Source organism: Anser brachyrhynchus (assembly GCF_964034855.1).
Source record: "Anser brachyrhynchus genome assembly, chromosome: 1".
Classification (NCBI taxonomy): domain Eukaryota; kingdom Metazoa; phylum Chordata; class Aves; order Anseriformes; family Anatidae; genus Anser; species Anser brachyrhynchus.
The window spans coordinates 39,572,196-39,586,601 of NC_137694.1; the positions used below are offsets into that span (position 1 = coordinate 39,572,196).

A 14,406-nucleotide genomic window follows, 5' to 3' on the forward strand; every position below is an offset into this window, starting at 1 on the left:
TGAATGACTTAATTACCTCCCCTAGCTGAGATCAAGCTGCAGCTCTGAACCAGCTGCTGTAAGGGGGGGGGGCTGCCTGGGCATCGTGGGGCAGCAGGTGGTGAGGCTGCAGGCTGCCCTGGAGATGCTTCAGAGATACAAGCTGACAGGAGTGGTGAAAAAAAGCAATGTGGAGAGGAAAACTGCCAAGTAGGGAGCTAGGAAGCTACAAAGGAAGAGGAGGAGGATAGGGAGGGATGCTAAGCTACTGCTTCTTCTACAGCTGGCAGGAAAGAGCATCTCTGGTCATCCCTGCCCTCAGATGACTGGGCTAGACTGGAGTGTCTGAGGTTAGGGTAGGGGCTTGCGGCTGAGCTTGCAAGCCCTTGCATCTGCAGCATGTGACTTTGAGCTGTTATTTGTAGGGATTGCCTCCCTGAAGGCATGTGGTTGGAGATGGCTGCATGGGATGGCAATGCTTGACTTCACTGCAAGCGTGTGCAGCAAGCTTCTGCTGCTTAGCACAGGCTTCTGCTGCCTTGGTGGAATTCAGCTCAGTGCTGCACAGAGACCTTGAGTTTACCTCTGAAGGCTCTGTGTGGCACTTTGTCTCACACAGATAATCTTGCTGAAAAACATGTTGGAGGAGCCTGAAAAGCATGGTGTTTAAAGCAGCTAAACTACCTCTACCCACCTGAATCACAGCTCTTCCACGTGACGATACACTATATGGATATATAGATATTTACTAATCAGTGTATCTAAAAACATTGCAAAGGAAAGGCTCTGTTTTTTACTGAAGTAGGGGACATTGCAAAGTCTTCCCTATCCTGCAGTCTAGCAAACCTAAGTTTGCCACTTGCATATGCATACAGTATTAAAATTGGAATTTCCTGGGCTTTGGAGAATTTGCATTTTGAATAGGAACAAAATCCTGGATCAGTAAGATTATTTATGTGTGTAACTTTTCTAAAAAACAAATTGTACCGTTTCTTCAGCGAGGGAGGTACTTGAGTAAAAAAATCTGTCTGACCACTGGGACAGGCAAGATTGTCAGAATCCTACAAAACTGGGAAACCAAGAGAGCCAGTGGGTCTGGGCTCTGTCGCTAGCTGATGGTGGGATCTGGCTAGTTGTGACTGTAGCTGCAGGTTAGATGCAACACGTATGCTGTTTCTAATGCAACAGAGCTTAAAAACCCCTCATAGAAAACAGGCACTGTTGTGATAAGTATTTCACAATAAAACAGCTCAAGGACTTTCTGTACGAACTGTGATTGCAGCCCTGGATATCCCATTACTTTTTTATTTAGAGTATTTGTATTATGCCATTATACTCACTCTCCCCACTTAAACTTCATCTGATGTTTTTGCAGCATTTCAGGATTTCAAGAGTGTGAAAAAACACCAAACCCACAAAACCTCAAAGTCCATTTTTAAGCACGTGGCCATTCCTCAGTGCAACTTTCAGAGATGCAGACAGCTAGTGCATGCCTTCTGGTGTCAGTAAATATGTAGAATTACCTGGTAACTGAAGCTAATATGGCATATGTGAAGGTGTGGGTGGGGAAGATGTGATAAGAGTAGCTGATGGAAGGTGGAGCCATGCAGTGACAGCAGTCTTCATCACTGTGTCCTGAGCAACTGCTGTGATGTGAGCACAGGGTTCAAGCTCTCCCACTTGTGTGTCGTTCTTCACCTGAATTTTTTGTAACTGCTTTTACCCCCTCCACTCTGCTCAGTAAAGAAGCATTTCATAGAATCATAGAATCATGGAATCATTTGGAAAAGACCTCTAACATCATCAAGTCTAACTATAAACCTAGCACTGCCAAGTCTATCACTAAACCATGGTCCTATCCACATCTACACATCTTTTGAATACGTCCAGGGATGGTGACTCAACCATTTCGCTGTGCAGCTTGTTCCAGTGCCTCACAACCCCTTCAGTGAAGATTTTTTTCCTAATATCCAATGTAAACCTCCCCTGGTACAACTTAAGGCCATTTCCTCTTGTCCTGTCACTTGTTTTTTGGGACAAGAGACTGATCCCCCTGCCCTACAACCTCCTTTGAGATAGCTGTAGACAGCGATAAGGTCTCCCCTGAGCCTCCTTTTCTCTAGGCAAAATAACTCCAATTCTCTCAGTCGCTCCTCATAAGACTTGTTCTCTAGACTCTTCACCAGCTTTACTGCCCTTCTCTGGACGTGCTCCAGCACCTCGATGTCCTTCTTGCATCCTGAGGGGCCCAAAACTGAACACAGTTTCTGGAGTGGCCTCATCAGTGTTGAGTACAGAGGGACAATCACTTCCCTAGTCCTGCTGGCCACAATATTTCTGATACAAGCCAGGATGCTGTTGGCCTTCTTGGCCACCTGGTTACAATTCTGGCTCATATTCATCTGACTATCAAGCAATACCCTCAGGTTCCTTTCCGCCAGGCAGCTTTCCAGCCACTCTTCCCCCAGCCTGTAGCGTTGCATGGGGTTGTTGTGCCCCATGTGTGAGACCCAGCACTTGACCTATTGAACCTCATACAGTTGGCCTCAGCTCATTGATTCAGCCTACCTTCAAGCAGATCAACAGTCCCACCTAACTTGGTATCATCTGTAAACTTACTGAAGGTGCACTTGATACCCTTGTCCAGATCATTGGTAAACATATTGAAGAGAACTGGCCCCAGTGCTGAGCCCTGGGGGATACCACTTGTGACCAGCCTCCAAGTGGACCATGATTCTTTGGTCCTGGTCACCCAGCCAGTTTTTTACCCATTGAAGCATATGCCTGCCCAAGCCATGAGGAGCCATTTTCTCCATTTGTCCGTCAGTGTTTTGCAGAGGGTGACTGGTCAGCTTACAGCAAAACTTGGATTGTGACCAGCTATGCCAGGCGTTGCTGTCTCAGTATTTCCACGGAGTATATCATCCAGACACCTTGCAATCATGAACAGCTCTGTTTGCCAAAGGTGTCACTGTTTGGGATAAAGGTAGCAAATGAGGAACAGGCACACAGAGACTATGGAAGAAGGCTGCGGCTGTACTGGGAAACCAGTTGCTGAGTTGTTTGCAGTTCAGGCCAGTGAGCTGCCCATTGGACCCTCCTTTATATTGTATCCTGTTTGCTTGAACTAAATTCATTGTCTTTGAAATTAACTAAGACTCGAAGAAAATGCAGGCATGGACTTGTTAGGGTGCAGGTGCAGAGGCTGAGCACTGGGCTGTTGATCCTTGGGAAATTTCACTGAACCTCGGTGTCTGTTGTGGCATGCACTCCTGTGCAGCTCCCCACTCTCTTTCCATCTAAATAACAGCTATATCTGATCATTGGAAACTGCATTTCTACTGTCATATTCTTTCACTCATCCAGATCATATGTCTTGAGGATTAAATCTAATTTCGGTGAAACCCAAGAGCTATCATTAAAAATGACCCCTCTCCTTACTGGCAAGAATACCTGATGTAAGACCAGTTGATTGAGTTCAAGAAATTTTCAGGGATGACTTATTTTCCTGTATGAGTCTGTATTTAGTAAGAGAGAACACAGAGGAGCTGGCTAGCTGAAAATACAGCATCTGTAACCTTAAAGTGGTTTGCTGCTTTTAATGCCTATGTAGAACAAAACAAAGAATGTTTTGTTTGGGGATAATAACCTACAAAAGTTGATTTCTTGTAGCTTCCTAAGAAGGCATTGAGAAAAGCAACAAAAAGGGTTAATAAAAGGAAAAAAAGAAAATGTCTCTTTAAGAATTAGAAACATCAGAAACTCTCTGTGCTGCTTTCAAGAAGCCAACCTGAACATAATTCCACTGTCCACAGCTCCTCTCAGTAATGTATGAGGACGTGTTTGCTCAGTTCTGTAAGGCTAGGGGACAGCTGAGCTGTTAGTGCTGGATAACTGAGCAAGTCTCGTGACCACAATCCAACCGCATCTCAATTGGCATGTCCTGTGCAGTATATATGTCCCCTGACACTTTGAATTTTTTATATGTTTTTGAGTGTCTGTGCTTCATCATCAGCAGAATCTGAAGCTTCCGTGTGGAAATCCTCCCTGAATTTCACAGGCAAGTGTCCTGTGATGTTGAATCTGATCATTTGTCTTTTCTGAGAGTGGGATTAGTGGGAGTTTACAATTATCTAGCTTTGCTCCTCATGGAAAGCTGTAGCAAAACTAATGGCAGTAAAATACAGTAGCATTTTTCTTGTGGCAAAAAACACACAAGCCAGAGCTTGCCACTTACATTTTCCAAGATAAGTTTGATGATTATCCTGTAAATGAGCATTGATTTTTTTCTGCAGATCCCATTACTTTCAACCCCAGAGAGATTGTTCTGTCTTCTTGCATACCTGTTATAAATGTATTGCAAATATTTTCTCCGTACATTATTGTTTTTTTTTTTCCTTTTCCTTTCTTTTTTTTTTTCTTTTTTTTTTTTTTAAAAGACCCCACACCCACAGCCTCCCCCCTTTCCTGTGACGCTCTGAATGCCAGATCCCGACTGGTTTTAGTGCAGCCGGAGGGATCCGTGTGCTTTTATAGCTGACTGACCCACAAGGTGGCACTAAAGAGAAAAGTGACAACTTGGCTAATAAAAAGTGAAAACCAAAGGCAAAATACCATATGCTGAATCAATATTATTTTAATTAGGAGCACACTTCCTTTATTGTCAGTTAAATTTTATTTTGTGAAAAGCCTTAAAGCTATAAAGTGGCAAAAATGGTTCATTGCCCCCATCCCACATCAAAAGTTAAGTTTTAAAGAGAATGAATGAGACGTAGGTCATCTACTTATCACAGTTCCAGAATCTGAAGGAGGATAATTGTGATCAAAATGTAGTTAATTAATTTTCTTCTCTAAGGAAAGAAAAAATTCAAATGAACTAAAAGCTGAAATCTTCTTTTCAGTTATTAGTCACGTTGGGAAGAGATATGACACCAGGAGTTATTTATCGTCTGTTGTGTGAACGAATTTTCTACTGGAATATTTTGATTGTTGAATTTTTATGCCTCTGTTGTTGAGTGCTCTGGGTTTACTTTATAAACAAATTCTCTGAAATAACATGTTTCTGTGATTGAGAATTTTTTACCAACAGGGGTTAAACCTTGCTGGTTTGATAACAAGTAAGAATTTTCACTAAAAACTTCTTAATCATGAAAATCCTTTTGAGCTCAGAGTTGCAAGTGAGTGGTCAGATTAACACTTTTCTAACATGAAATCAGCAGTCATCTCCGGCCAGGACTGTTCTGTAGGTAGGTGACATGAAACTTGCGACATAATTAAATAGATGATATCAGACTAACTCTGAGCCTTTCCAAACTGGACTCGCTATAATATTTATTCCTTCTGAGGTGTGTGCCAGTAGGATTAGTGCTATTAAGGGCAATAGGGGGCAGGAGTTTACTTTCAGAGAAATACTTAAAGTGGTACCAATATGTTAAGAAAAAAATCCTTGAAGTGATTCTAAGGTATTTTTCTGTGAAGTTAGCAGTATTACTGAATACCTGACAGTGTGCTCTGGGAGCCACCAAATAATTGGATGTGTTGTCAATGTATTTTGATGCTTCATGAAATTTAAGAGACTTTGAAATCACCCTGGAAATCAAAGCGACTAATGTTTAGCTTGAAAGAGAGAAATATAGAATTAGAAGAGATTTTACACATTGGTTAAAGTTTAAGCGCTGCTGATGCATTGAGAATAGTCCTATCACTTGAAACAGTTAAGATTTTTTTTTTAAAGTCAATAATTGGTATTCTACATTCAAAGACCTTGTTCGATTTGTTCACATTATTCACTGTACGAGGAAATAAAAGCGTCTATTACTCAGAATCGCAGTAAAAGCAAACCCAGGCAAATTCTGGACAAAAGGAGCAGATGCAAGCACTCCTGTCCAATTGGCCAAAGCCATCCACCCTGCTGTAGTTCAGCCCCCTCTTTCTACAACACCCCTTGTCCAGAGAATGTTTAGGGTCAATAAGAATTTTGACTGAGGAAATTCCCAACGATCCTGTCTGCAGAAGTGTGTTTGTTTTACAGGTCATCCCTTCTGAAGGACTGTTGCAAGCTGTATTTCCCTCAGGTGTTAGACTTCTTCATTTCTTCCAAAACTGTCTGTTTTTACACTTATCCAGGACATTTGGCAAGTCACAGACCCCTAAGTGTTTTGACTGAGAAAGTGAAGATGAGTGTGTGTACCCTTACAATAACTCCGGAGGTCTGTAACAGGTTATGACTGGGCATGGTGGGGCTGAATGAATATGTTCACATACTCACTTAGGGAGTGAGGCAGGGCAGGGTGAAGTACAAGCACTCTTGTGTGAGGAGGGACTCTCCCGCTTTGCAGCACCAGGAGGTGACCTCCATATTCTTTGCTCATCTGGAAAATGGGATACTGAAAGAAATAAAACAGTTCACATCATGTTTATAATGCTTTACAAAACATGCTAAACTCTGAATGCATACCTAACACCAGAATTATGAACTTGTGTTACAGAGTTAAATGGACAAAGAACTTACCCACAGATATTTTTTCAAAATGTTTAAAAACAATTTTCAATTGAAATAAACCTTTAGGTTGTCATCTACTGTGTTCCTTGTATTTTTTTTTCCGTGAAAAGGTGCTGAACTAGCAGGTATGACATGATCTAGGTGGGGAAATGTTGGTTTCTAACATAATCTGGAGTTTCTACAAATTCTTGTTTTCCCCCGAGACTAACTTCTTACCACTAATTGATTCCAATTAGCCAGTTTTAAGTGTAATCAGTGAAAGAAACAAACTTATTTCTACGCTCTGCACCCCACTACTAGCAACATCTCTTTATTGAATTGGTAGAACTGAAATGGCTTGTAGTTGGAAAAAAAATCTTCAAGAAGCTGTGTTTAAAAGACTGAGAAAAAAATTGTAAAGGAATTGAAATATACTTTAACTAAAACTTGCTAGTGGAGAATGAGGACATTTTTTTTCCGCCTTAAATTGCTGCTTAAATGAGGAAAAAGAAATGAATGGAAGAAAAAGAAGAATCAGTTGCTGAATAGACATGGGCAAATATGAAAACTGAACATCTGGGAAAAATAACGAATCTCAGTCACTTAATTTGGAAATTTAAAATACTTTTCAATTCTCATATGAAACTAGATATTCTTATCCTAAGATTTTAGGTTTAAAAACATTGGCTTTTAAGTAAAAAAAAAAAAAAAAAAAGGAAAAGTATTTTAGGATTTGGTAGAATAGTAATACAGACTAAAATTCCATGGAAGAGAATGGCGATAGTACTATTTCAAAGAACAGAGAGAATGGGAAGCAGTGGGTGGTCTCTGAGGCCTACTGGTACATGGGCAACACTTCATCAATGCCTCCTCCTCAGATGTTCCTTCCAACCTGAGAGGCAACTGAGGAGCAAGAGGTGATGATAGAAAAAGGAGGGAAGAGGAGAAGGATCCAGGGTACTAAGGAGCCTGCCTACCTTCTGGTAAACTTCCAGCTTCTCATTCTGTAGGGTTTTATCCACAGCATAATGCAGCACCATGCCTTTTCCTCTTCTGACTGTTCCTTTACAAAGGGGGAAATAGAATTTGTCCAAGCTGAAGATGCATCTAGTCACCTGGTCATCTCTAATTACAAACTAAACATTAATACAGCATAATGCTGCTAGACTGAAGTAAGAACGGTTATTTATGCAAGCAGCATGAGGACAGTTAGGTTACAGCTGACGCAGAGGAGAACAATGGAAGGCAGGCTCCATTTCTTGGTATGCTCAAGCCAGCACAAATCACCAAGTTTCAGCTTGTTTTACTATCCGGTGCTTTGGCTGTTTAGACTTTTAATTAGAAAGTCTTTCTCTTAGCATTTTTCTTAGCAGCAATATTTAAAGTAACAGAAGGTGTATTCACCAAGGCAATACGTTAAACTGGATACGTTACTGAAAACATCCTCTGGAAAATAACAAAGAGAACACATGAATGTAGGGCCATTGTCCCAGTTCATCCCTTTCTGCCCACTTGCAAGCCTCAAGAGGACACAACAGTCCCCTGTTTGCAGCGGTTCTTCTTTGGGTAATTATGAGTAAGTTGCAAAGCCAACAGATTATAGGTAACATGTTGTGCCTGGAAAATTGTAATTCCCTAGCTGCCACTTGGTCTCGAGGACTGTAGGAAGTCACAGCCACCTGGAATCTGGGTCTGTGAGAAGTGAGTAGTTCATAATACTTTGGGAGGTCACCTTATTTATGTGTTTTTGACCAACATGTTTGTAGGCTGTGGAGTGTGGTCTGTTTTAGTACTTAAACAGAAGGGATGAAGAGCTTTGGGTAGCCTTGACTTTGAAGTATGTGAGGAAAATCCAGCTATGACCACAGAAATGCCTGACTGAGGCTGAAAGGGTCAGCGGAGCACTGACTGATGGGGGCTGACTCGGTCTCTTTTCCTCTGTAATTCCTCTCTGTATATACTTTAGCGCATTTTTTTTCCTGGACTTTGCACAGAAAGACATTTTCTGAGCCCTTTACTGTTTTTTTTTTTAATGTATTGTTTTATATTATTTTTTTGTGTGTGTGTTTGTGTGTGGGTCAGTAAGATAAAACTGTCTGTAAAACTTTGATATACCTGGATGAATGAAGGATAGATCAACCAAGTCAAAAAGCAGAAGTTAGGCAGCCTCTGAAAGCTGTAATGTGCCGATCCTCTGTTTGGATGAACTGTACCCTGTTGCATGCTACACAATACAGTTGCTCGTTTATAGAGCTTTTCTGCCAAGACTGTAAAGTACCATTGTGAATACCGAGTGGTGTTTGTGTGCAATCTTAACATAACATAAACCACAGCTTTATTGGGGTCCCTCATCACCTCTTTGCTGGCCATAGTATAAAGTGGTATAGAATTGGAAGCTGTATTGTCTGAAGTTTATCTGTGTTTCTTCTGATACTTGTCTAGAGAGGGCCATCTCCACAGCAATTCGGTTAAGGTGAGATATGCTCTTTTATTTTGTATGAGTAACTGAAACCCAATCCTATAAGCTCATAAAATGTGATTGCATACAAGATGTTGATGGCCTAGGGGAAGTTTTGAACAACTGGGAGTCATTATCAGGATTTTGCTGCAAAAATGATCCATGATCTGATGTGTTTTCCAGCACTCTACAGAAAGGCCAAAGGGATTGCAAGCTTCAGAGGCACTACCCATGAAATCCACGTGTGTGCTTAGAACTGTGGACAAAAGAAAAAAACAAGAATCTTTCCCAAATGTACACAAATTGTTTCTTGGGCACCCCATGCCTTTGTGATTGTAATTTCTCATCAAACTGGCTATATATAGTAACCTGCACATGGAACTGCTTGCAGAGAGTAGCATTTGAGAACAAATTAATAAATTAATACCTCAGTTGACCTGTATCTTGCCTAGCTAAATTTTAGAAACCCATCATTACTAATATGAAGAAGAGGTTAATCTAGTAATGTGCAGTTTTAGAGTGATAGATGAGTTGAGGCACAAGGGCTATTTAGCACAGTACCTCCTAGCAGCACCTTCTTATCATAAGTCTCCAGACTGACAAGGATCCCATGGGGTGGCTGCAGACCTCTCGATACTTTGAGTAATGGGACCAAAGCAGGAGGTGAATATAAAGAGCCTTAACTCCCCTCACTCATGCCTTGCTCCAGTGTTTTTCCTGTGCTATTTTAACCTGGCTTAAAAGGAATTAGCCGCATGGCTTCTTACTAGCATGTACCTTAAATCTTTTACATACCCTCTCTGACACTGGCCCTTCAATTTATAGACTAGTATTGTCAAAGCTGAGTTGTGTGACTGACTCCCTTAGCTGATTGTGGAAGATCTCAGTCCAGAGAGTTATGTATTTGTTATTTGTGTATCAAGAAGGCCAGAATGATGTACCTGTGCTGTCACAGGCAGCCACGCTTTCCTCTTTAGAAGTGGCGGAGCTGGCTAGCTAACGAGCACAGCCCAATTGTCTGGCACCAGAGCTCACTGCTTTGCTGAGAAGGCTTCACAAAACCTTAATCTGTGAGCCTTGTGAGCCTTCAATTGTATTTAATTAAAAATATGATTACAAAATAGTTATAAATGACACTCAAACTATTCCATTTCATTCCGGTCTGCTTCTATTCTTGAAGCACATCTTTGCCTGAATGTCTCCCTGATGGGAACAAACACAACTTGAAACCCATTGCAGAAAGCGATAGAGGGAAACGCTGCCTTTTCTACTCACGCCTGATACTGACAGCCTGCATACAAAATCTTAAAAGCACTCGGGCACTTCTTTTGTGCCCGCTTTTAGAGGGTTTAATGAAACATATAGAAACTGACATTTTAAAACCTGTAGCTTTGGATCTTATTTTGCAGTGTCAGTTTGTTTCTTTTTCCTTTTTCTTTTTCTTTTTCTTTTTTTTTTTTTTTTTTCAAATCACATAGCAATAGTTTCCTACCTTTCTGCTTCAAACTTCAGTCAACAAATAATGAAGACTATTTTCAGATAATGAAACATTTCTACTCTTTGTCCTGTTATAACAGGTGGGCAGCTAAATAACGCCACAGTAAATATGTGGGAATGCTAGTTATGGAGCAATTTTGGTCCTCCTAGGATGTACAAAACTACTTAGCAAGTGTATCACAACATTTACGATCAAGACTACTTGAAATTATAAGCCTTTGTTAGAGCGTGCTGCACGATAAAAACAAAGGCTCAGATCCTTCCAGGGAAAGCAGCCCTAAATATATTCCTGACTTAAACTGGTTTATGTGTCAGTAAATGATCATTCATATTCCGCAACAGCATGCAAAGTCAGATAACGTTTCCAAAAGACATAGTATATTTGGGGAAAACAGAGATCAGGCATTCCTTCGGGAAGTAAAATGGCTAATACAGCCCATTTCAGGAAACTGTGCAGATTTGCTTTACTTATGAAAGAAACGTAGGACTTTTTATTATTTTCTTCACTATGGAAATTAAGGCCCTTCTTCTGCAAATCATTATGTACACATTTAACTTGATGTACGGCATATATTCCATAGGACTGAGTGCCGCGGATAAACACATATGTAACTGTTTACAAGATTGGCGCTAAAGAGCTTCCAAAAAAAAAAAAAAAAGAGTTTTTGAAGTATGCAAGCAAAATAAGGAGAACGGGGATGTTTTCAGACATTGATCTAGATCCCCGCTGTGTAGATTAATTCTGCGTTTTTGCAGTCCCTAGATGCACAAGTTAGGGGGTGGGGGAGCAGGTGGAAGAAGTGGGCTCAGATTCAGTAAATCACTTTTCAGTAAGTTACTTCGCCAGACTGGGGTTCACTCCTAGGACTCCTTAAGCCACGTGTCGGTGCATTCCCCCAGGCAGCATTTAACGCATCCTTAAATACTTCCAGCCGAGAAGCGGGGTTCAGCACGGGCTGGAGGGCGAGCAGGGGTGAGAAGCCCGTCCTGGGGCCGCGGAGTAACGGCGTGGGGATGGCTGCAAGTCCCAGCCAGCACTTAGGGAGTGATTTTTCTCGGCATATTAATCCTATCGATTTGAGCGGAGTATTTTTTTTTTTTCCGGCTCCATCCCCGCGTTAGCATGACAGCACTATTGTCGTCCAAATGTGTAGTCGGCGGCTCTTTATTAAGTCCGTATGAATCTGACACAGTGCCAGCCTTCTGTATCCACACGGGGAGCACAGCCCCGGGAAACCCCACGGCTCGGAGGGGCTGCAGCCGGCCGTCCCGTCCCCCGACCACAGTCCCTCGCCCACCTCCGGGGCTCCCCCCGCAGCCTCGGCGACCTCCCCGGGTGGCAGAGCGGAGAAAAGCCTCCCCCGTCCCCGTGTCTCCCCGGTCCCCGTGTCGCCCCCGTCCCGGTGTCGCCCCCGCCTCCCGCCCCCGCCCGCTCCCCCGGGGCGCCGCCGTCACCGCCGGCAGCCGCTGAAGGCGAGGGGCGGCGGGGCTTGCCCGCCTCTCCCCCCTTCCCATCCCTTCCCTTCCCTTCCCTCGCCTCTCCCCGGTGCCTATATATAGCTGCCTCTGCCCGAGCCAGCCGGGAGAGCGCTCTGTACCTGCAGGAGACAGAAAAGCCAAAATAAGAGCGGAGCGCCGAGGAGTGACTCTCCGGAGCCAGCCCCGCCAGGAGGAGGAGGAAGAGGAGGAGGAGGAGGAGGACGGGGACAGGGACGGGCCCGGCGCCGCTGTCCGGTGCCGGGCGAGCCCCGCGGGGGCGACCCTCGCCCCCTCGCCCCCTGCCCGCCTCCCGGGGGCCCTGCGCGGCGGCGCGGGGCTCGCATGGCTCGGGCGCTGCCGGGGCCCGGCGCGGAGCCCGACCCCGGCCCCGGCGGCTCGGGGGGGCGCGGGGGGAGGAGAGCTCCCTGCGGGCGGCGGCGGCGGCGCTAGCGGGGGGGCCGGGGCGGCTGAGCCCTCCCCCTGGGTGCCGGGGTGCGCTCCCCGGCATGTGCTGAAGTGTCCCGCAGAAGCTGCACAAGTTGCAGGAGCGGCTCCGGCGGCCGGACGGCGGCGAGAGCCCGCGGCCGCCCCGTGCCCCCGCTGTCGACCCCGTCCCGTCCCCCCCCCACCCCCGTCCGGGGGTCGCTCCCCGGCGGGGCTGCCGGCGGCGAGGGTGATGCGGCTCCTCGGGGAGGGGGTGAGGGAGTGAGCGAGAGGCGGTGCGCCCCCCTCTCCGGGCCGAGGATCCCCCCCCGCCCCGGGCCGAGGGGCCCCCCCACCTCGGAGCCTCCCATGCCTTCGGGGCCCCCTCGGGGGGCGGCGGCCCCGCGGGAGGCGGGGGCGGCGCTGCCGTGATGGCCCTGGAGGAGAAGCGGGAGAAGCGGCCGCCCGTCACCCCCATGATGATCGAGGAGGAGGCCGCCCTGCGGAACGGCAGCCGGGGGCTGCCGCCGGGCCCCTGGGCCGAGGCGGCGGGGCCGAGACCCCGCACGACGGAGCGGCACATCGCCGTGCACAAGCGCCTGGTGCTGGGCTTCGCCGTCTCCATCCTGGCGCTGCTGGCCGTGACCATGGTGGCCGTGCTGCTCAGCGTCCGCTTCGAGGAGTGCGGCGCCGCCGCCGACGGCCCGCCGCGGGTCGGCGGCAACGGGAGCCTGCCCGGGGGGGCCCGCCCGCCGCCCCGAGCCGGGCAGCCCCCCGGCCGGCCCGAGCCCGAGGAGCAGGCGCGGGGCGGGGAGGCGACGGCGGCGGCGGCGGAGGAGGAGGAGGAGGAGGAGGAAGAGGAGGAGGAGGAGTGGCAGCGGCGGAGGTTGCTGCCTCCCTGGGCCCGGCCGCGGCTGCCGCGGCACCTGCGGCCGCTGCACTACAACCTGATGCTGAGCGCCTTCATGGAGAACTTCACCTTCTGCGGGGAGGTGAACGTGCAGCTGGAGGTGCGCAACGCCAGCCGCTACATCGTGCTGCACGCCCACCGTATGCACATCGAGGCGGTCCGCGTGGCCGAGGACAAGCTGGCCGGCGCCGTGCGGGTGGCCCGCTCCTTCCTCTACCCCCAGACCCAGGTCCTCGTCGTCGTCCTCAACCGCAGCCTGGAGGTGCAGCGGAGTTACAACCTCAAGATCATCTACAACGCCCTCATCGAGAACGAGCTGCTCGGCTTCTTCCGCAGCTCCTACGTCCTGCACGGCGAGAGGAGGTGAGGGGGGACCGGGGGGGCGTGAGGAACTTGGGCCGGCGCTAGGACCCGGCGGCTGCTGGGGATGGTGGGGGGCTGAGCGCCCCTCTCAGTGCTCTTTACTTCAATACTTACAGAAAAAAGGCGGTGGGGTGGGATTTCGCGTGCCACGGACCGATTTGCTCTGCTTGGTGCAGCTGAGCCGCTGTAGGTTTGCAGGCAGTGGCGGAGCAAAGCTGGGCGGTGCTACCTGGTGCAGGTGGCACCGGGCCCGGTCCTGAGCCGTGCCCGAGGGTGCTGAGGCAGCGGGGTCACCGCCTGGGCACTTGTCACGGCGGGCAGGTCACAGGGGAGCCCCCGTTCAGGCAGGCAGGCAGAGAGGCTTTATTTAAAAGGAAAAAAAAAAGTTTTCTAACTGCTGTCAAACTTTGTCAAACAAAGGATGGGATGGGTTCTTGATCGTCGTGTCAGCGTTTGTTCTTTTAGATTTAGTTTCTTTTTATAATCTGCCCTTTCCTGAAACATCCATGCAGTGACGGGTTCTCTCCCAGTTCTGTACTTCCTGCAAAGTTAAGAGTTTATACTTGGAAGAATAGGGCAAAAAAAAAAAAGTAAGTCAGGCAGAAAAAGCAAGCTCCCCAGCTCAAATCTACATCCCTTGGATTAAAACATACCTTTGTCACTGTGATTGTTGACAGTTTTAAACACTCTGATATTGGAATTGAGAACGGCATTGGAGTTATTTGTGTGATGTGTCACTGCAGTGAAATGAAATGAAAAATTGGAAAAGTACGGCTGTAGAAGATACAGACAAAATGCCTTTTGTCACTGAGGAGT

General features: G+C 46.6%; 2 protein-coding genes across 5 annotated transcripts in view; one reads left to right on the forward strand and one right to left on the reverse strand.

Moving 5' to 3' along the window:
• Positions 1-4,239: 4,239 nt before the first annotated feature.
• Positions 4,240-12,688, reverse strand: LOC308188322 (uncharacterized protein; the record flags this gene model as incomplete). The annotated part of the gene is made up of 4 exons (XM_080577202.1): positions 4,240-6,365; positions 7,438-7,523; positions 12,014-12,374; positions 12,524-12,688. 4 exons carry the CDS (start codon positions 12,686-12,688, stop codon positions 6,201-6,203), a joined length of 777 nt encoding a protein of 258 aa, XP_080433328.1. The 3' UTR covers positions 4,240-6,200.
• The window catches only part of TRHDE (thyrotropin releasing hormone degrading enzyme), a 208,250-nt gene continuing 206,447 nt past the window's right edge, over positions 12,604-14,406 (forward strand). For all 4 annotated transcript variants that reach the window (XM_080576967.1, XM_080576968.1, XM_080576969.1 and 1 more), the window contains exon 1: positions 12,604-13,590. In XM_080576967.1, the coding sequence (XP_080433093.1) occupies positions 12,749-13,590 (842 nt within the window). In that variant the 5' untranslated portion in view covers positions 12,604-12,748. The remainder of the gene's footprint in view (positions 13,591-14,406) is intronic.